Source organism: Helianthus annuus, chromosome 8, assembly GCF_002127325.2.
Source record: "Helianthus annuus cultivar XRQ/B chromosome 8, HanXRQr2.0-SUNRISE, whole genome shotgun sequence".
Lineage (NCBI taxonomy): Eukaryota > Viridiplantae > Streptophyta > Magnoliopsida > Asterales > Asteraceae > Helianthus > Helianthus annuus.
In genome coordinates, this window is record NC_035440.2 from 48,431,742 (window position 1) to 48,453,877 (window position 22,136).

Consider the following 22,136-nt stretch of genomic DNA (forward strand, 5'->3'; position numbering starts at 1 on the left):
GAATATCATCCTCTATATCAAACTTTAAGTTCCCATCATCCATCCCCAGCTCTTCTAACATCTCCTCTCTCGTCCTAGGCACCTCTAACTCCCCCTCAAATGAAGAATGCAAGTAAATAACTTTGGGTTGAGTTAGGAATACCTGATCACCCGTATGTTGTTTCCCAGAAGAAGACGCTTCATGATGCTGATCTTCATGTTGTTCATTCAGCTCATCATTAAGGAAATCATCAAGCGTTTGTTGACATTAGGCTTCACAACTAGCAACCCAATTGCCCCTTGATCATCATCATCATCGTCATCATCATTATCATTGTCTGGATCATAGTTGTCGAGGTCATCAAACAACTCCTTCAACTCTTCATTCTTTAACTTTTCTTCTTCTTCATGACGTTTCTCGATGATCTTACGTCTATCAAGCTTGATTTCTTCAGGAGTAACATCAATCACATCACCAAAAGCTATCATAGAGAGTGGATTTGGATCTGTAGTACCTTCAGCTTCAGGTTGAACTTGTTGGCTAGAAGACCCAAGAATTTCTTCATTATCAATTACAACACTTTTCTTCTTCTGCGTTGCTTCTTCAGCCAACTCTTTTTCCCTTTGAACTCTTCTTGCCTCGACCCTTTCAATCTCCAAATCATTATACATAGCTTGGACATTGATTCCAAGCTTGTGTTCCATCACAGTATACAACATGTTCAATTGTTCGTCTTTAACAACTTTGTCTGCCCTCAAGGCTTCTATTTCTTGCCTTAATACCTTACTTTCATTAGAAGAAGACTCATGCAGTTCACCTATCATCTGATGCAGCGTCTTGTTAACTTCATTCATATTCTCATACTTTGCATTCACCTCATCAAACTCTTCAGTGATTCTGTCAATCACCTTAGCATGTTCTCCAAGGTCACCAGTTAACTCATCAATTCTATCAGCATGATCATTCACAGCTTTCTTTAACTCTTCATTCTTTGCTTTCACTTTCTAAAACTTCTCTTTCAGTTCATCACGTTCAGCTTCGGCTTTTTCTTTTTCTTTTTCAAGAATACTCACTTTCTTTGTCAACACTTTTATCTTTCCATCATGAAACATATCATAATCACCTTTAGGAAGATCCTCCGAAAATTCACCATGAACCTTCGGAAACCCATCAAATGAACCAGAAGAGGTATCTTTCTTTTCAGGTGACTTCTTTGGATCATCTTGAATGTGAATTGTTGGATTGATTGGTGACGCAGGCGGCATAGACTTTCTCTCACCCATATACTGAACTTCTTAATCAACTTTCTCAGCTTCATCATTCTTTTCCACTTTTTCATAAATTGGACTTGTTGAATCTGAGTTTCCTTTTGATTGTATTTTGTGTTTGAAGTTAAGATGAAAATGGATGAGTTGTGCAGCGAAATTAAAATGAAAACAAACTTTGCATACAATCAAATGAGAGTAATACTTTAATCAAACATCTCTTACACTATGAACCGAATGATTTAATTTAATTTCAACAACGATTTCAAAGATAGATGTATGAATGCAAACTCCCCCTCAGCCCGAGCTCAGTAGTTTGTTCGTGCAAAGAAGACGAGTGATGTGTAGAGCTAATAGAACAGTACAAAGTACTGAACTATTTATAGGCACTTGCAAACTACTGAGCATCTTTTTTTGACGTCACCATGAAAGTGACATCTAACCTCCTAACAAACTCTAACCTCTGATCTATACAGACACTGCTTGGGTTAACTATTGCTAATACATTCTATTACAAAAAAGACTTTAGAACAGCTGCTGCAACCTTCTACTGCTGTAAACCCAGCAGCATTTGTCCGGATCAGCAGTGCTTGACTCAAGGCAGTAGATTGAATCAACAGGACTTTAGTCTTCCATCAGACCTTTGGTTGAGCAGCAGTTATGAGTCAGCAGTTTGGTCAGATCAGCTGATAGGAGGTCATCAGTAGTTGTAATCACTTTCAAGGGAAGAGATTTGTGTATCAGAATCTGCTTATTCAGAATCCACTGTTCTGATCCAGTTTTGGCTTTAATTATCTGTTCCTCTGATAAGGTTCAATCCCAACAATCTCCCCCTGGAACAGATAATGCCAAAACCCTTCATTATTTGTGGATATTTTATTGCCTCGTTAACAGCTCCCTTATCTGACCTTCAAATTGTAATTCAAAGTCCAGGGCATCTGTATCTTCATCATCCCTGCTGAGTGGAAGATCAAGGAGATCCTGCAAATCTTCAAGACTCAGGCCAAGAGCTTGTTCCCTTGATAATGTCTCCACTACTCCATCAGACCTGAGCAAAGTCAATACGCAGGTCTGTTTGTCAGTTGCCCACTTTTGTATTTTTAAGCCTGGTGGGTTTCTTGGGAGATGTTTATTTGCAGAAGTATTTGGTGAGGCTGGCATGTTCATCACTGGCTGAGCAGTGGTAGCAGAGTTTTCCTGTTCAAGTTCTTCTTTTAATGTTCTTAACAAGCCTTTTTTTAAAACAGCTTTTCCAGCAAGAATTTCTTGAACAGTTTCAGCTCCTAACTGGCTTTGTGTCCTTCTTTTGTAGATGGCATTCCCAGCTGGAGCAGTGGATCTCCTGATTTGCAACTTTGATGGTCCTTTTGAAACCGCTGCCTCAGGGTAGTCAGGTTTTTGAGGGATTTTTGGATCTTTCTTCCTTAATTCCTCCAACCTTTTGTAGGTTGACCTGACCACATCTTCTTTCCATCTAGCAACTTGTCTTTTGGTGCCAAATTCAGCAACAACCAATTCTTCTTTCATTCTTTTTAGTTCCAACTGCTTTTCAGGTACATTCTTTTTGAACTTTGCCCAATCAGGAGGAGTGTGAGTGACTTTCCTTTTTATCATAACTTGAATTCTGGCTGATTCAACTTCAAGCTCTGGAATAGTCCACTCTTTGTACATGTGTCTCTCTCCTTTGTATTTCTTGTAAAACATAATGCTTTCAATGTAGTCTTTCTTCAGAGTTTCAGCTGCTCTTTCCGAAATTTGTTGACTGACATTTTTAGCAAAATGTTCTAGGGAACTGACTTGTGTGAGCAGATATTGGTAGTATCTTGATACTTCTTTGTCAGATTTCCCTTGTGTGTTTCTTTTCGAGATATCCTCTGCTTGCTTGGCCTTTATCTTTAAATATTCATCAATGTTTTTGGGCCAGAGGTATCCTTTGATTGAAGGCAAACTCCTTTTGGCAGGGTCATCCTCAGTATAGAAGGATTTTATCTCTTCTCTGACAGCTTCTAGTTCAAGAGGGAATTGAACACCTACAGGAGGTAAGGGTTTGAGCATTGGAACAGAAGAAAGAGGAACTGGTTTTGGTATTTTGACAAGAGCTAAAGGTTTTGAAGATGTCTGGGATGGTGTAGTGACATCATCTTTAGGAATTAGCCTTCTCCTCTTTATTTGAGGAGGGACTGATGATGTTTTGGATGGAAAGATGGTTGTAGTGGCAGTGGTTTGTGATAGACTAACAGTTGTTGAAATAACTGGTGTTCCAACCACTGTTGTCTTTACAGCAGAAGTTGTAACAACTGCTGTCTTCTGCCTTTTGACAGGAGGTGATTGTGATTTAGGTGGTGATGGAGGTAAAGCATTGGATGTAGTGTGTGTTGAAGTGGTGTGTGTTGAAGTGAGAACAGATGTTGAAACTACTGAAGTATCAACAGCAGCTGATACAACAGGGGCTACAACAGCTGTTTTTAGGTGGTGGTTTTTGAGCAGACTTTGAACGTCTGACCGGAATGGATTTGGGTAGCCTTTCTTTTCTAGTTGGCTTCTTCTTTTCATCAATGAGATTTTCATCATCTCTTGACCCTGAAGTACCCTAATCCGGATAATCCACCCTGGCTTTCTTTTTGGCCTCTCTATCCCTTTTTACACATGCAAGTGCTTCTGCAAGTGCATTTGTAGTCACATCAATTTTCTTACTACCATCTGGCAAAGGAATCTGTTTGGTCATATTTGAATTTTCTGGTGCGAGGTAGAGACCATCTGTTATTCCTTTTCTTCTCCATTCCTGAAGTTTCTCCCCCTTTTTGGCATTATTTTCTGGGAGTTGATCAATGAAGAACACTGGTGGAGGAGTAGTGCCAGTGGAGTGCAGGATCTGAGTTTTGAGAACCTTTAGATCAGCCTGAGTGTCTTTGTACCTAGACTCCATAACATTTCTCAATTGTTGAACATGTTTTTCATGTTGCTGATCTGCTATTTCTGCTTGATGATGGAGAAAAGGTTGAAATAGATTCTAGAGCTCATTAGTAGCAGGTGCCTATTGTAGAGCAGGTGCTTGTGGTGGAACAGCAGTGGATTGTACCTTTTGTACTGTAACAACTGCTGTAGCATTTCTTTGAGTTCTGCAACAGAGTTATCAAGTTTTTCAACATGATCCGTCAATTTCTGGTACTTTAAACCATCACCCAATTTAATGGGATCATCTGATTTCCCACTATCAGTGGTTTTATCAGTGGTAGAAGTAGGGAGTTTACTCCAAACATTAACCACTGATGCCCCTTTTTCTTGGTACTGGGGTCTTCTTCCTTCAACACTTGACAACCTTTTGATGTTGCCAGTAGGATAAATAAATCCGCTGGTGGTTGACAGAGGTGCTATAAAAGGAATTGCCTCCAAGGAAGTCTTATTGATGTAACCACTGTCCAACTGTAAACCTGTAGGTTCAACAGTTGTAGTGGCTGCTTCACTTGGATTACCACAAAGAGTTACTTGTAACTCAATGGGTGTAACCTCCTCAGGTTGTGTTGGTGGGTTAGCAAAGAATGATACAGCAGGCTCAGTCATTTGTAGAGGTAAATTCTCATTGACAGGTGATTGAGAAGGACTGAGTAATGCCTGGTTCAAATCAATTGCATCCAACAGTAATTGTGTTTTTGGTGGAATTGAGGATGTGATGGTAGGTGTAGGAAGCGGATTTGCCCCGGGCATTGAGCTGTGGATGATGGAAACGAGTGTATCCAGAGCATCATGATGTGGTGGCCCTTTGTGTACAACCTGTTCTTTTTGTGAAGAAGCAGGAGGAGTTATGGTTATGGGTTGAGATATTTGTACCATCTGCTGTGAGGAAGTAGCAGCAGTGGTTTCTTGTGACTCTTGTGTTGTCACAGGCATTAACTCTGGTATCTCATCCTCCAGAGTTGCCATTTTGATTGGTTTGGGGGGTTTTTGATTTTTCTTTTTGTAAAGCTTTTTGGGTTTTGTAGGTGTGGGTTGCAAAACAGTTGGTCTGCTGCTTTGATCACCTAGAGCAGTAGGCTCAGCAGCAGATACTTGAGGAGCAGTGGTTGCTGCTAAATTCTGCTCAGGTACCCCTGCTTGTGTTTTGCAAGGTGCTAACATTTGTGAAAAAAATTCAGATGTTAGGCAGTTTATTGCAGTTATTTCACCTTGGTTTATTAAAGCTAAATCATCCTTACTGAATTTCTTTTCAAAATAGTAGATTAAAAACCTTTGAAATAGTAAGAATGATTGGCTTTCAACATTATTAACCAAATCTTTAAAGATTTCCCGAGAATAATTATAATTTTCTTCTTGAAGAATTGCATATCCTAGATTTTGAATCTTTATAGGGATCTCGTTAAAAGAAGTGGTTTTGTTTGAAACACATAGTAGGAGGGTATGAAATAGGAATCTGGGTGCAGGAGGAAAATAACCTTTTCCTAAGGTTAGTTTCTTCATCATTGTGGCTTCATACCCTCTTTCAATGAAGTCAATTTGCAACTCGTTTTTAGTGAAGGAAGTTTTACCTGCCTGATCATCGAGTTGAAAGACTTCGGAGATGGATTGTGGTGTAATGTGGATAGCTTTACCCTTTATGGAAGATTTGATTGCAGTGACAATGTCTCCTTGTTTTTCAAGGGTTGCATTCTTCCAAAACTCCCTTTGGGTTGCCAAGTAGATGGGTGCGTCAGCGGTGAGCAAAGTTTTGTACTTTGATTTTGCCATGATGGTGATAATGGAATCGAAAACATCTGTGGTTCCTGGTTTTGTGAGAAGACCCAGGAGATTGTGAGATTTTTTGAATGGAATTTCAGTGGTAGTTGCCTTTTGAGAGGTTGTTTTCGATGATTTTGATGAGGGTTTTGCAGAAAGCTTCGATTTTGTCATTTTTGAAACAAAACGATCGAAGAAATTTGTGAGAAATGAGAAGAAAAACTGCTTTGAGAAGAGAATTTTTAAGAATTCAATTCGACAGTAAAACCCTGTTTTGGTGGTGAGTGGGGATGTTATAGGAAAGAGAATGAATGCTGACGTGGCAGCCGTTACAAAAGGTCTGACTGCGATGTACTGCCCACGTGACAACCACTGGTGAAAATGAAGGACAGTACTTTTGGTGAAAGCAACCGATGAAAGCAGTGGAAAGGGGGCAGTGGATGATTTTCACTATCAGTGGATAGCATATCAGTGGATAAGACACTGCTTTTGAACAACAGTGGTTATCAAGGAATGAGAGAACAGAGGTTGCCTTTCAGCAATGGGCAGACTTTTTGAAGTAGAGCAGACTTTTGAACAATCAGTGGTTATGGCAGACTTTTAAGGATTTTAATGAAATTTTCATTTTTAAGCTATTTTTAAGGATGGATTTTTGATTTTCTAAAAACATTTTGTTGCTTTTATTCATAGAAAAACAAGATGTTGCTTGTTATTCTATGTTTAGCATCCCAATCCAAGAGACCAAGCTTTCAAAAGTGGCTGTATCAAGTGCTTTTGTGAGCACATCTGCCAGCTGGTCTTTAGTTGGGACATGATGCAGAGAAATCAAACCTTTTTCATAGCAATCCCTCACAAAGTGATGTCTGATGTCGATGTGCTTTGTGGTAGAATGGGAAACTGGATTTTTGATGATATTTTCTGCTGCCTGACTGTCCAACATGAGTGGTGTCTTCAAGGCAGTGATACCAAAATCCAATAACTGATTTTGAAGCCACATGAGTTGGGTTGTACAGCTTGCAGCAGCAATGTATTCAGCCTCAGCAGTGGATGTTGAAACTGCTGCTTGCTTTTTGCTTTGCCAAGAGACTAAGCAATCACCTAGAAACTGGCACCCTCCTGAAGTGGAATTCCTTGTGGTGTGACATCCAGCAAAGTCACTGTCTGAAAAACCTGAAAGCTTGATATTCCCATTAGCTGGATACCAGATACCAAGTGTGGGAGCACCTTTTATGTATCTGAGAATCCTTTTTACAGCAATGAGATTTGATTTTCTAGGAGCTGATTTACTTCTTGCACAGACACATGTTGCAAAAATGATGTCTGGTCTAGATGCAGTTAGGTACAATAAAGACCCAATGATGCTTCTATAGAGTGTTTGGTCAATCAGCTCATCCTTTTCATCAGACATGACCAACTTATTTGTGGCCATGGGTGTGCTGCTGTAACACCTCGAATTTTTGTGTCCAATGATGTGTTTACACGTGTCATTTGATTACACGTGGCATTGATATTAAATAAAGGACTAATTTTGACAAACCTTGAAAGTATGTAAATTCGAGGGTTATAAATGTCAACCAAGGGTAAATATACTGTATAGTAACCCTAAATGATGCTCGTACCTTCAAACGAATAAATCATGGATCGTACGGAAGCGAAACGCGGAAGAAAGTGAGAGATTACAAGCTACAGGGGTTAACAGTGTAAACATGTTTAATTATACCTCTGAGTGACCCTTTAACGTTCCCGAGGCTTTGTAACAGTATAATACACTCACTAGAATGCAATATATAAATTTCGCGAACTTCCGTTTTAAAACGAGAAAGTTATGATCAAATTCGTAGGAGAAGGGTTAAAAGCGTCAATAATATAATTTAAGGTTTTCCGGATAATAAATAAATTAACCGGGGGCTTAACGATGCGGGTAAATAACGCGAGGTCCTTAAATGTAATTAATCAAGGGCCATATCGCAAAGTTACCCCTTCAAACCCGAAAGGTCAGGTTATTAATTACCAAAGATTCGATATTAATTACAAGATTTAGTAATCATTTCAAAAAGATACAATTTTAACCCCTTACGGACCGTAAAGGGTATGCCTTACGGACCGTATGGAGGGGAATGATTGATTTCGATCCGCCTATGGCTTACGGACCGCAAGGCCTAAGCCATACGGTCCGTAAGCGATGCCCATCGACAGAAACTTGGCTGTTGGCTGTTTAAAGCGGCAAAACACATAGGAATGGGTTTCCCAGAAGTATGGGCGCCCCCTACTCGACCCTTAACACCTAGGGACACCTGCCCATGATCCATGAGCACTTGTAGAATAAGGTGTGATGATCTAAAGGCCCTTCATGCACTATAAATAGGCATGTTTGGTTCATAACTAACACACACCTCAAAAACACCTTCTCTGATCATTTCTAAAGCTCCAAAGACTTCTTCTAGCATTCTAATTCGTTTTCAAGCTTCTGTAAGTCTTTTAAGTCCTTTGTAGTTCAATGTTACTTAGTAATATAGCTAAAAACCAAACCGTCGTAACTACGGTTTGACTTCAAAATAAATCCGTAATGGCTCAGTCTTATGACGGATCAAAAGTAGTTATGAGTTGGTATTTATGTGGGTAATAAACCTCTAAAAGGGTTCCCTCTGATCACCACTCTAACTAGCTCAAATGTCGAGTCAAACGAATGCTTAAAAAGTCAACAGAAAGCTATTTTCGCGATTCTTGCATAATCTGTGATATAAATGATATGCAACCTGTTTAGACACTCATAAAACATGATATTAAGTATATAAACTTGTTTACGCTCGTTTGAATCGACCATTAGCTATATTGAACCGGTTCGGAGCCGAATGTCGCAAAAGTTTGACTTTTGCTTTGACTTCATTTCTGACCCGTTTTAGTGAGGTATAGATATGCCTTAGGACTCTCTTAGGACCAGGTTACATGATGGTATAACCCTCTGTGACCGGTTCATTGTTTGTCCGAGTCTTTTACGCATTTCCGTTAATCGCCTAAAAGTTTACCGTAACGCCCTTTCTAAAATAAAACGAGTATTTCGGACACGTGAACAGACCATAACCTTGCTTACTAAATTATAAGCATGTCCTTAAAGTTTCACGTCGAACCGAGGTCTAGAATGGGAGTTATGCTAAATAGCGCAATTAAAGTAAACTTTTGTAATAAACGGCGCAATTAGCATAACGCCTATCTAAACCAAGATTTCGTCACCAAAACTTTTACCCACTGTTATAAAATAATATTTTTGGAATTTTAAAGATTTTTAATAATTTTTACCTTCCTCGTAACCTGCGGTTATGGCTACGTTTCGGTAAATACCGAATATGCCCTTTTCGGCCAAAACTTGAGTTCTACAAGGTCTGTTGACCCGATTCCAGTTGCTACTGATTTTAAATAATAAATAAAGTATTTTAGACTCTATAAACTGTTCGGAAAACTCAGATTTCCTGTAGAACTCGAAAAGCTCTTTAAAAGTCTTTAAAATGACCGAAAAACCCCTACGGGGCGATATATCAACTAAAACTCGTTACGGGCATCACGGAAGGTATCGTACTGATACCACAACCTCTTTAAGGCATATTGACTTAGGAAACAAGCGTAGGACTCTCATGGTTAACCGTTTCGCCTATTGCGCGCACGGTTCGGCTTATGGAACTAGTTTTCATAAATTAGCCGATATGGGTCAAACCATATTATTTTGACCCTAAAATCCAGAGTGTGAACTTTAAACCCATATAAAACAAGTCTCTGAACTTGTTGGGTCAGAATCACACTCCATTCTCGGTTTTCGCCTTTTCGCGCGATTAAACCATATCTACCTTTTGAAACCGACCGGTCTAGGCTACGGCTAATATAAAGACCCGTTAGGATTCTAATAGGTTAATTAAAACCTTCGTTCCAGAATAGGAGCCCCAGTAAAAGCTATCTGTGACGTAATCCATTAAGGAATATACTTGCAAAGGTAAATACTTTTAACTTATTTTCCCTTATACGGGCTTGGGTTACGGTATATAAAATACCGCTTGATTGAGCATCATATCTTCCATCGCTTAGGTGGTTAATTGAATAATGTGATCGGCTCATTTAAACAGTCTTGTTACTTAAAATCCTTGGGGGGTTAATGACCGTTCTCCCGGATAACCTTGGCATCATTTTACGAAATGGCCACGACCTCGACATCCCGGTGTAGGCGTACACCCGGTATATTATGTCGACATTATTATTATTAAAAGACGTAGCCGTTGGTTTTTACACTACGGTTTTACGCAATGTGGTGTGTCTATTAATCTTTAACCCGGACAGGATCCGGGCTACTGAACGCATAAAAGGACATATAATTCGTTCACAAGATTTTAATGATTTTCGTTACCAGTGTAAACTGACGTATTTTCCCCAAAAGATTAAGTGCAGGTACTACACGAAATTTGGCTGGTAATAGCTTCCTAGCATCACGAATAGTCTCGCAAGCTTGATGTTGTATCTGACTGAACAATACTTTATTTTATTTATGATTCCCTGTGGATACAATTCGACTTCTGTAATACACTTGATATTACATTCAAAAGGTTGAATTATATTTATCTTTATGCTTCCGCTGTGCATTTATATAATTGTGTGGTTTGACTATATTGTTGCCATCTACGTCACGGTAATCCCCCACCGGGCCCACTGGTGATACACGTGGAAATCGGGGTGTGACAGGTTGGTATCAGAGCCAACATTGAGTGAATTAAACACTATCCTAACGTGTTTAATCTCAGTGACACAATTGCACATACTTGAGTCTAGACAAGAACATAGGACAAATTCGAATTGTTATTCCAACTTTGTCTTTTTTTTTCTTTTATTATTGGTATTTAAAGTTTTATAAAGCAGGAAACATGCCGCCAGTGATTTTCCGAGGAAGAGGAAGGGGAAGAAGAGGCAGAGGAGAGATCGTTACTCACCACGATCACGAAGCCGGGCCTTCAGGTACGCGAGCTCCTTCAACCACGAGGAGTGAAGAACCGCAAAGGCGAAGAGACCTTTACGAACCTGCGAGGCATTCCACCTCGCACAGCTCGACGCCATTATACCGGCACTCATTCGGGCCAAATTCCGAGAATGATCCCAACAACCCGCAACCCTCCTTCATACCTCTACAACGTTCGGTATCGCACCGAAATTATGACGACCCTACTCCATACTTCAGAGGTCAGTTCAATCCAGCTGACTACATCCAGGAACCTTCAGGCTTTGTTCCGTTAGGGCCACAAGATCACTTCTCCGAAGATCATATGGACGAAGATACTGATCCGACAGAACCTGCTCGTGGTACGCCCACGCACCCAATAGAAGTCTCTGATGGGTCATCCTTCTATGGCACACCCTATCAGGGACCTGATAGCTTTCAAGCGTTGTTCGACCGACATGAGTGGTACTACACGCCACCTCAGCAGACATCACAACAACCGCGACATCCGCGAGATCCCTCCGAGGATCCACATTTCGTGGCAGTTATGCCACCACCTCCGCCACCGGCGCAACCAGTAATGCCTGATCCGCCAAGGCGTAGGAGGACAAATGCTCGTATGTCCACACGAGGAGGAGGGGATTTCCACTTCAGCACCCCTCGTCACTCTAGTAGTAGCCACTACCCACCACTACAAGAAGAAGGACCTTCAAGTCCTGTACAGGAGGCGAACTCCGCACCAGCTGCAGCAAATTCGCCACCATGTGGGTATGACCAACCCATACCTGCTTACACGGGTCCAACGGCTTACAACCCGTTCGAACCGTCATCACAAGCACATTACAACTACAATTATGAGCGCGACCCATATGTGGTGTCGGCCAGGTATAATGCACGATATCCCGACGGAGCTCATGGGAACATGGGAGCACCGGACTACGCAGCTCATGGGTATCCAATACCTCCCAGACCTCCAGTTCCGCAACCAGCACCTCAACCACGTTTCTCTCCTCCTGAGCATGAAGAGATACTCCATCGATTGGATTGCGTGGAGAGAGAGTTCGAGGAAGAGAAAAAGAGCCACCGAGGATTTCTCAAGGGCTTAGCAAACCTACTAAAGGGCAAGAAGAAGAAACGTGACCATTAGTCCTTATGTATGTTCTAATGTAACGTTTATTTTAAAAAGAAGTCCCTGCGTGGACATTTATCGTATTTCAGTCCCTACGTGGACTTATCCTTTAGTCCTTGCATGGACACTTATCTTATATTAGTCCCTGCGTGGACTTGTCTCTTATTTCAAAAGCTCTATGTAGGTACGTACTATTTAAAAGTCCCGTTTAGGGCGGTGTGTAATCATATTAAAATTTTGGAATATTATGTTATAAATTTCATTTTGTATCACTATATATGAAATAAATCAAAACCATTCCTTTTAAATTTATCTGCCTAAATGAAGAATCTTAAGAGTGAAACCTAGCCTGGTGTCTTTTAAGATCCGGCCAAGATGGTACGACCTAATTAAAAGATTCAGATTCCCTGTTAACCTCTGTAAGCATGTTAACAATCATGGCAGAAGTGATTCGTTAAAATCACACACGTCATTCTTATACCATAATCCTTTAATGGATTTCAAAACCCAAATAAATGATTTATAAATCATGGGTTAAATCATCAATAGAGATGATCATTTGTTTAAACATCCATTAGTGATGTAGTGCCTACGGGCAAATCTTATTAAAGCATCCATTAGAGATGTGGTGCCTACGGGCCAACCTTAATAAAACATCCATTAGTGATGTAGTGCCTATGGGCCGTAATAATTGTCTTCTAAGGACAAAAGACGGAGGTGGTCTATGACTCCCTGTCATAAAGAGATGAAAGAACTACGGTTCAAATCTCTATGCCTTTGATTCTCTGAAATCTCGGCTAATATTATAAAACATCCTCGTGATTAGGCTTTATGCCGCCAATATTATTGTTATAGCTAAAATAGGATACATTCAAATCCTAAAACTAAGTGAGTAATAAGTTAATCAGATATGGTCTCTGGTAACATGATTAACAAAATTGTCATAAAAGACGATTCCATAATAAACTACTAAATAAAATTTTGTTATCTTCTGTAACAGATACAAGTTACAATGGCGGATCCCAACGGAGAAAACAGCCATACAAACGAAGATGACTACGATAATGCGCAAGTGCATCTGACAGGCGCACAGCTAAAGGCTCTGATTGACAACGCTGTTCAGGCAGCTCTTGATCGTCAATACACCGAGTCTCATAGCAGAACCGTATCAAAACCACCCTCCAAACCAAAGTCACAATCCAAACCACTCTCCAAACCCAAGAAAGATGACGATAATCACTCGTCCGCTGAGAATAGTATTCGTCATGATCGAGAATATACTGATGCATCCGGTGCCAAGGGTTGCACCTACAAGTACTTCGTGTCTTGTAAATCCCGGGAATTCACAGGGGAAAAGGGTGCTGTTGATTATATCACCTGGCTGGATGAGATGGACACTATTGTGGACATCAGTGGGTGTGCGGAGAAGGATGTGGTGAAGTTTGTGTCACAGTCGTTTAAGGGCGAGGCCCTAGCATGGTGGAGAGCGTTGGTACAAGCGTCAGGTAAGTCTGCTCTATACAAGTTGACATGGGAGGAATTTATTGCTCTCATTAAAGAAAACTACTGCCCTCAGCATGAGGTGGAGAAGATCGAGTCTGATTTTGTGTCATTGGTAATGACAAACCTGGACTGCCAGGCCTACTTGACGAGCTTCAATACGATGTCTCGCCTGGTCCCGTACCTTGTGACACCAGAGTCCAGAAGAATCGCTCGTTTCATTGGGGGATTAGAACCCGCGATAAAAGCTAGCGTGAAGGCCTCTCGGCCGACGACCTTCAGGTCAGTGACTGACCTCTCCTTGTCTCTCACTTTAGATGCTGTCCGTCTGAGGACGCTAAGGAGCAAGGAGGCGGAAAAGAGGAAACGTGAGGACGACACCTCACGAAGGTCAGGAAAGAAACACCATGGAAACGGTGATGGCAAGAGAGGGGCTGAAGCAAAGAAAGACGGGCAACAGTCAGGAGAAAGACCCAAATGCAAGATCTGCCAGAAACCCCACTCCGGGAAATGTAGGTTTGGGTCGAATTCACAGTCCCAGCCAAAGTCTTTTGCCTGTGGACTATGCAAGTCCAAGGACCATAAGACGGTGGACTGCAAGAAAATCAAGGATGCAACATGCTATGGTTGCAATGAAAAGGGGCATATCAAGAGTAACTGTCCCAAGAATGCCAGGAAACCAGAAGAGAACAAGAAGACGAATGCGAGAGTCTTCCGTATGGATGCAAAGGAGGCTGTGCTGAACGACAATGTACTTACAGGTACTTTTCTCGTAAATAATATATTTGCAAGAGTACTTTTCGATTCTGGCGCTGATAAGTCCTTTGTAGACCAAAAATTTTGCGAACTATTGAATATGCCTATCGAAACCCTAGACGTAAAATACGAGGTAGAGTTAGCAGACGGCACGATAGAAACCGTCTCCACTGTTCTAGAGGGATGTGAAATGTCCATTAAGAACCACTCTTTCCCTCTATCTCTACTTCCCTTCAAACTGGCGGGTTTCGACATTGTTCTAGGCATGGACTGGTTATCCCGTAATCAGGCCCAAATCATTTGCAACAGAAGGCATATAGTGCTAAAGACTCCGAGTGGTGAATCGTTTACCATTCGAGGAGATACACAGTATGGATTACCCGAGGACGTATCTATGCTCAAGGCTTCTAGATGTTTAAAAAGGGGCTGTGTCATTTACATGGCTCAGGTGATAATTGAAGAGCCCAAGCCGAAGATAGAAGATCTTCCTGTCATTTCTGAATATCCCGAGGTTTTCCCTGAAGAACTACCTGGGTTACCCCCAGATAGGCAAGTGGAATTCAGAATAGATATCATTCCTGGAGCAGCTCCCATAGCTAGAGCGCCCTACAGGCTAGCTCCGACTGAAATGAAGGAATTAAGGACCCAGTTGGATGAACTGTTGGCAAAAGGTTTTATCAGACCTAGTTCGTCTCCCTGGGGAGCACCTGTCCTATTTGTGAAGAAGAAGGACAGATCGATGCGGTTGTGCATCGATTATCGTGAGCTGAACAAAGTTACCATAAAGAATAGATATCCTTTGCCAAGGATCGACGATCTATTCGATCAGCTGCAAGGAGCGAGCTACTTCTCAAAGATCGACTTGAGGTCGGACTATCATCAGCTAAAGGTCAGAGATGAAGATGTGCATAAGAGAGCATTTAGGACTCGCTACGGTCACTATAGGTTCCTAGTGATGCCTTTTGGGATCACGAATGCACCGGCTGCGTTCATGGATCTCATGAATCACGTCTGCAAGCCTACTTGGACAAATTTGTCATCGTCTTCATCGACGATATCCTTATATATTCAAAGAACCAAGCTGACCACGAGAAACACCTCCGTAGTATTCTCGAATTGCTGCAGCGTGAGAAACTCTACGCCAAATTCTCTAAATGCGAATTTTGGCTACGAGAGGTTCAATTTTTGGGTCACGTTGTAAGTGAGCGTGGTATCCAGGTGGATCCCGCTAAGGTGGAGGCAGTTATGAACTGGCAAGAGCCAAAGACACCTACCGAAATTCGTAGTTTCCTGGGGTTAGCAGGATACTACAGGAGATTTATTGAGAATTTTTCAAGGATTGCTGCGCCCTTGACTTCCCTAACCAAGAAGAAAGAAAAGTTCATTTGGGGCCCAAAGCAGTAAGAATCCTTCGAAATCCTGAAGCAAAAGCTGAGCAATGCACCTGTGTTGACTTTACCTGAGGGTACAGAAGAATTCGTAGTTTACTGCGATGCATCACACACAGGCATGGGGTGTGTGCTTATGCAGAAGGGCAAGGTTATTGCCTACGCTTCACGACAATTAAAGGTGCACGAAAAGAATTACACCACCCATGACTTGGAGTTTGGTGCCGTGGTATTTGCACTGAAATTGTGGAGGCATTACCTATATGGTATTAAATTTGTGATTTATTCTGATCACAAAAGCCTTCAACACCTGTTTAATCAGAAGGAGTTGAACATGACACAACGCCGTTGGATGGAAACCTTGAATGATTATGATTGTGAGATCAGGTACCATCCCGGCAAAGCGAATGTAGTCGCTGATGCCCTAAGCAGAAAAGAAAGGGTGAAACCTATTCGAATCAATGCCAAGAGCATTGAAGTCAGGAATGACTTGATTGAAAGGATATTAGCTGCACAACGAGAGGCTGTGTTGGAAGCTAATTATCCTAAGGAAAAGTTAGGAGTAACTGAGGAGCAGTTGACTCTTAGCAAGGATGGGATCCTTAGACTAAACGGACGAATATGGGTTCCGATTTATGGAGGGCTACGGGATGTTATCCTCTAGGAAGCCCATAGTTCCAAATACTCTGTCCATCCTGGAGCAGATAAAATGTATCAGGACTTAAAGGCAAACTATTGGTGGATAGGCTTGAAAAAGTCTGTAGCCGCCCACGTAGCAAAGTGCTTGACTTGTGCTCAAGTCAAAGCCGAGCACCAAAAGCCGTCTGGCTTGCTACAATAGCCTGAGCTTCCCAAGTGGAAGTGGGAATGCGTAACGATGGATTTTATTACCAAGTTAACAAAAACAAGGAAAGGAAACGACACGATATGGGTCATAGTCGATAGGCTGACTAAATCAGCTCATTTTCTACCCATCAAGGAGACGTATAGCTCCGATATGTTAGCCCAACTCTATGTTGATAAGATTGTAGCCTTACACGGCATACCTGTGTCTATTATCTCCAACAGAGATACCAGGTACACTTCTCATTTCTGGAAGAGCTTCCAGCAATCTTTGGGCACGCGTTTGAACTTCAGTACGGCTTACCATCCACAGACGGACGGTCAGAGTGAGCGTACCATTCAAACGCTAGAGGACAGGCTACGCGCGTGTGCGATCGATTTAGGTGGTAACTGGGATAAGAATCTACCCCTAATCGAATTCTCCTACAATAACAGCTACCATACCAGCATAAAGGCTGCGCCTTTCGAGGCATTATACGGTAGGAAGTGTAGATCGCCTGTTTGTTGGGCGGAAGTAGGAGAGGTCCAATTATCAGGACCAGAGATAGTTTTCCAGACAACGGACAAAATTGTTCAGATTCGGGAACGTCTCAAGGCTGCCCGCGATAGGCAGAAAAGCTACGCTGATCCGAAGCGTAAGGATTTTCACTTCGAAGTAGGTGAAAAGGTGTTGCTTAAAGTATCACCCTGGAAGGGGGTGATGCGTTTCGGCAAGAAGGGTAAGCTGAGCCCGAGATACATAGGACCTTTCGAGGTCATTGAACGTGTCGGGTCAGTTGCCTATAAGTTGAACTTGCCCGAAGAGCTCAATGGAATTCACAATGTGTTCCACACCTGCAATCTCAAGAAGTGCTTCGCCGATGAATCATTGGTGATCCCACACACGGATGTGCATATACATGAGAGCTTAAAATTCGTAGAGAAGCCGTTGTCGATTGAAGATCGACAGGTGAAAAAGCTTCGACGAAAGCACGTACCGATTGTAAAGGTCAAATGGGATGCCCGTAGAGGTCCCGAATACACGTGGGAAGTTGAAGCCACAATGAAAGAAAAATACCCTTATTTATTTGAGTAAATCTCGGGTCGAGATTTATTTTAAGGGGGTGAGGATGTAACACCTCGAATTTTTGTGTCCAATGATGTGTTTACACGTGTTATTTGATTACACGTGGCATTGATATTAAATAAAGGACTAATTTTGACAAACCTTGAAAGTATGTAAATTCGAGGGTTATAAATGTCAACCAAGGGTAAATATACTGTATAGTAACCCTAAATGATGCTCGTACCTTCAAACGAATAAATCATGGATCGTACGGAAGCGAAACGCGGAAGAAAGTGAGAGATTACAAGCTACAGGGGTTAACTGTGTCAACATGTTTAATTATACCTCTGAGTGACCCTTTAACGTTCCCGAGGCTTTGTAACAGTATAATACACTCACTAGAATGCAATATATAAATTTCGCAAAGTTCCGTTTTAAAACGAGAAAGTTATGATCAAATTCGTAGGAGAAGGGTTAAAAGCGTCAATAATATAATTTAAGGTTTTCCGGATAATAAATAAATTAACCGGAGGCTTAACGATGCGGGTAAATAACGCGAGGTCCTTAACTGTAATTAATCAAGGGCCATATCGCAAAGTTACCCCTTCAAACCCGAAAGGTCAGGTTATTAATTACCAAAGATTCGATATTAATTACAAGATTTAGTAATCATTTCAAAAAGATACAATTTTAACCCCTTACGGACCGTAAAGGGTATGCCTTACGGACCGTAAGGAGGGGAATGATTGATTTCGATCCGCCTATGGCTTACGGACCGCAAGGCCTAAGACATACGGTCCGTAAGCGATGCCCAGCGACAGAAACTTGGCTGTTGGCTGTTTAAAGCGGCAAAACACATAGGAATGGGTTTCCCAGAAGTATGGGCGCCCCCTACTCGACCCTTAACACCTAGGGACACCTGCCCATGATCCATGAGCACTTGTAGAATAAGGTGTGATGATCTAAAGGCCCTTCATGCACTATAAATAGGCATGTTTGGTTCATAACTAACACACACCTCAAAAACACCTTCTCTGATCATTTCTAAAGCTCCAAAGACTTCTTCTAGCATTCTAATTCGTGTTCAAGCTTCTGTAAGTCTTTTAAGTCCTTTGTAGTTCAATTTTACTTAGTAATATAGCTAAAAACCAAACCGTCGTAACTACGGTTTGACTTCAAAATAAATCCGTAATGGCTCAGTCTTATGACGGATCAAAAGTAGTTATGAGTTGGTATTTATGTGGGTAATAAACCTCTAAAAGGGTTCCCTCTGATCACCACTCTAACTAGCTCAAATGTCGAGTCAAACGAATGCTTAAAAAGTCAACAGAAAGCTATTTTCGCGATTCTTGCATAATCTGTGATATAAATGATATGCAACCTGTTTAGACACTCATAAAACATGATATTAAGTATATAAACTTGTTTACGCCCGTTTGAATCAACCATTTGCTATATTGAACCGGTTCGGAGCCGAATGTCGCAAAAGTTTGACTTTTGCTTTGACTTCAGTTCTGACCCGTTTTAGTGAGGTATAGATATGCCTTAGGACTCTCTTAGGACCAGGTTACATGATGGTATAACCCTCTGTGACCGGTTCATTGTTTGTCCGAGTCTTTTACGCATTTCCGTTAATCGCCTAAAAGTTTACCGTAACGCCCTTTCTAAAATACAACGAGTATTTCGGACACGTGAACGGACCATAACCTTGCTTACTAAATTATAAGCACGCCCTTAAAGTTTCACGTCAATCCGAGGTCTAGAATGGGAGTTATGCTAAATAGCGCAATTAAAGTAAACTTTTGTAATAAACGGCGCAATTGGCATAACGCCTATCTAAACCAAGATTTCGTCACCAAAACTTTTACCCACTGTTATAAAATAATATTTTTGGAATTTTAAAGATTTTTAATAATTTTTACCTTGCTCGTAACCTGCGGTTATGGCTACGGTTCGGTAAATACCGAATATGCCCTTTTCGGCCAAAACTTGTGTTCTACAAGGTTTGTTGACCCGATTCCAGTTGCTACTGATTTTAAAAAATAAATAAAGTATTTTAGACTCTATAAACTGTTCGGGAAACTCAGATTTCCTGTAGAACTCGAAAAGCTCTTTAAAAGTCTTTAAAATGACCGAAAAACCCCTACGGGGCGATATATAAACTAAAACTCGTTACGGGCATCACGGAAGGTATCCTACTGATACCACAACCTCTTTAAGGCATATTGACTTAGGAAACAAGCGTAGGACTCTCATGGTTAACCGTTTCGCCTATTGCGCGCACGGTTCGGCTTATGGAACTAGTTTTCATAAATTAGCCGATATGGGTCAAACCATATTATTTTGACCGTAAAATCCAGAGTGTGAACTTTAAACCCATATAAAACAAGTCTCTGAACTTGTTGGGTCAGAATCACACTCCATTCTCGGTTTTCGCCTTTTCGCGCGATTAAACCATATCTACCTTTTGAAACCGACCGGTCTAGGCTACGGCTAATATAAAGACCCGTTAGGATTCTAATAGGTTAATTAAAACCTTCGTTCCAGAATAGGAGCCCCAGTAAAAGCTATCTGTGACGTAATCCATTAAGGAATATACTTGCAAAGGTAAATACTTTTAACTTATTTTCCCTTATACGGGCTTGGGTTACGGTATATAAAATACCGCTTGATTGAGCATCATATCTTCCATCGCTTAGGTGGTTAATTGAATAATGTGATCGGCTCATTTAAACAGTCTTGTTACTTAAAATCCTTTGGGGGGTTAATGACCGTTCTCCCGGATAACCTTGGCATCATTTTACGAAATGGCCACGACCTCGACATCCCGGTGTAGGCGTACACCCGGTATATTATGTCGACATTATTATTATTAAAAGACGTAGCCGTTGGTTTTTACACTACGGTTTTACGCAATGTGGTGTGTCTATTAATCTTTAACCCGGACAGGATCCGGGCTACTGAACGCATAAAAGGACATGTAATTCGTTCACAAGATTTTAATGATTTTCCCAAGTTATAAAAGAGTTTGTGCCTCGTGCATTCAAATCAATTTTAATAAACATTTTCAAATGTGTCAGTTGAACGTATTTACCAGTGTAAACTGACGTATTTTCCCCAAAAGATTAAGTGCAGGTACTACATGAAATTTGGCTGGTAATAGCTTCCTAGCATCACGAATAGTCTCGCAAGCTTGATGTTGTATCTGACTGAACAATACTTTATTTTATTTATGATTCCCTGTGGATACAATTCGACTTCTGTAATACACTTGATATTACATTCAAAAGGTTGAATTATATTTATCTTTATGCTTCCGCTGTGCATTCATATAATTGTGTGGTTTGACTATATTGTTGCCATCTACGTCACGGTAATCCCCCACCGGGCCCAGCGGTGATACACGTGGAAATCGGGGTGTGACAGCTGCATGGTTTACAATCATTCATATCAAATTTGGTTAAAAGTTCTTTAGCATATTTGCTTTGATGAATGAAAGTTCCATTTTGCAATTGCTGTACTTAGAGACCAAGAAAGCATTGCAGCTCACCCATTGCACTCATTTCAAACTCAGCTGTCATGAGTTCTCTAAACTCTTCACACATTTTGGTACATGTGCTTCCAAAAATAATGTCATCCACATAAATTTGGACAATCATTAAATCTTTCCCTATCCATTTAAGAAACAGTGTTTTATCAATGGTACCTCTTTTGAAACCATTTGAGAGTAGAAAGTTGGAAAGAGTTTCATACCAGGCTCTAGGTGCTTGCTTCAGGCCATACAAGGCTTTGTTTAGCCTGTAAACATGATCAGGATAAAATGGATCCTCAAAGCCTGGAGGTTGACATACATATACCTCTTCTTGCAGTGTACCATAGAGGAAAGCACTTTTGATATCCATCTGAAACACCTTCATGTTGTGGTTGACAGCAAAGGCCAGGAACAGTCTGATAGCTTCCAATCTTGCAACAGGGGCGAATGTTTCATCATAATCAATCCCCTCTTCCTGTCTGTAACCTTGAACCACAAGCCTGGCTTTGTTCTTGACAACAATGCCCCTTTCATCTGTTTTGTTCTTGAAGACCCACTTTGTGCCAATGGGACTAACCTCTTTTGGCAGTGGTACAAGCTCCCATACTTGTTGTCTTTTAAACTGTTGGAGCTCCTCTTGCATGGCTTCTACCCAGCTGTTGTCTTTTAGTGCCTCTTGGTACTTGACTGGCTGATGAATTGATAGAAAGCCAGCAAAAAAGACAAATGTTTTGGGTTTGGCTTCTTGTGAGCACCCCTTCATTGATGTTGCCAATGATTTGATCAGGTGGATGAGATCTTAAGAAGATTAAATCTCCTTGGTATGGTATGATGGCATTTGTTGGTGAAGGCTGCAAATGTGTATCATGTGAGCTAACCACTTCTAATGACTTTGATGACTCAACAGTGGCTTCAAAAGGTGGTGGAATGGGTGGTAATGGAGTGGACCACTGCTGACTTTTATCCACTGTTTGAGGACTTTTGTCAGCAGTGTTTGAGGATGTGGAAGCAGTGGT

At 41.2% G+C, this 22,136-nt stretch overlaps 1 protein-coding gene across 1 annotated transcript in view; it reads right to left on the minus strand.

Moving 5' to 3' along the window:
* Positions 1 to 207: 207 nt before the first annotated feature.
* The window catches only part of LOC118480960 (glutamic acid-rich protein-like), a 28,137-nt gene continuing 6,208 nt past the window's right edge, over positions 208 to 22,136 (minus strand). The window contains exons 3-4 of the mRNA XM_035975984.1: positions 992 to 1,266; positions 208 to 928 (exon numbers count right to left, since the gene is read on the minus strand). Of these exons, the coding sequence (XP_035831877.1) occupies positions 208 to 928; positions 992 to 1,266 (996 nt within the window). The remainder of the gene's footprint in view (positions 929 to 991; positions 1,267 to 22,136) is intronic.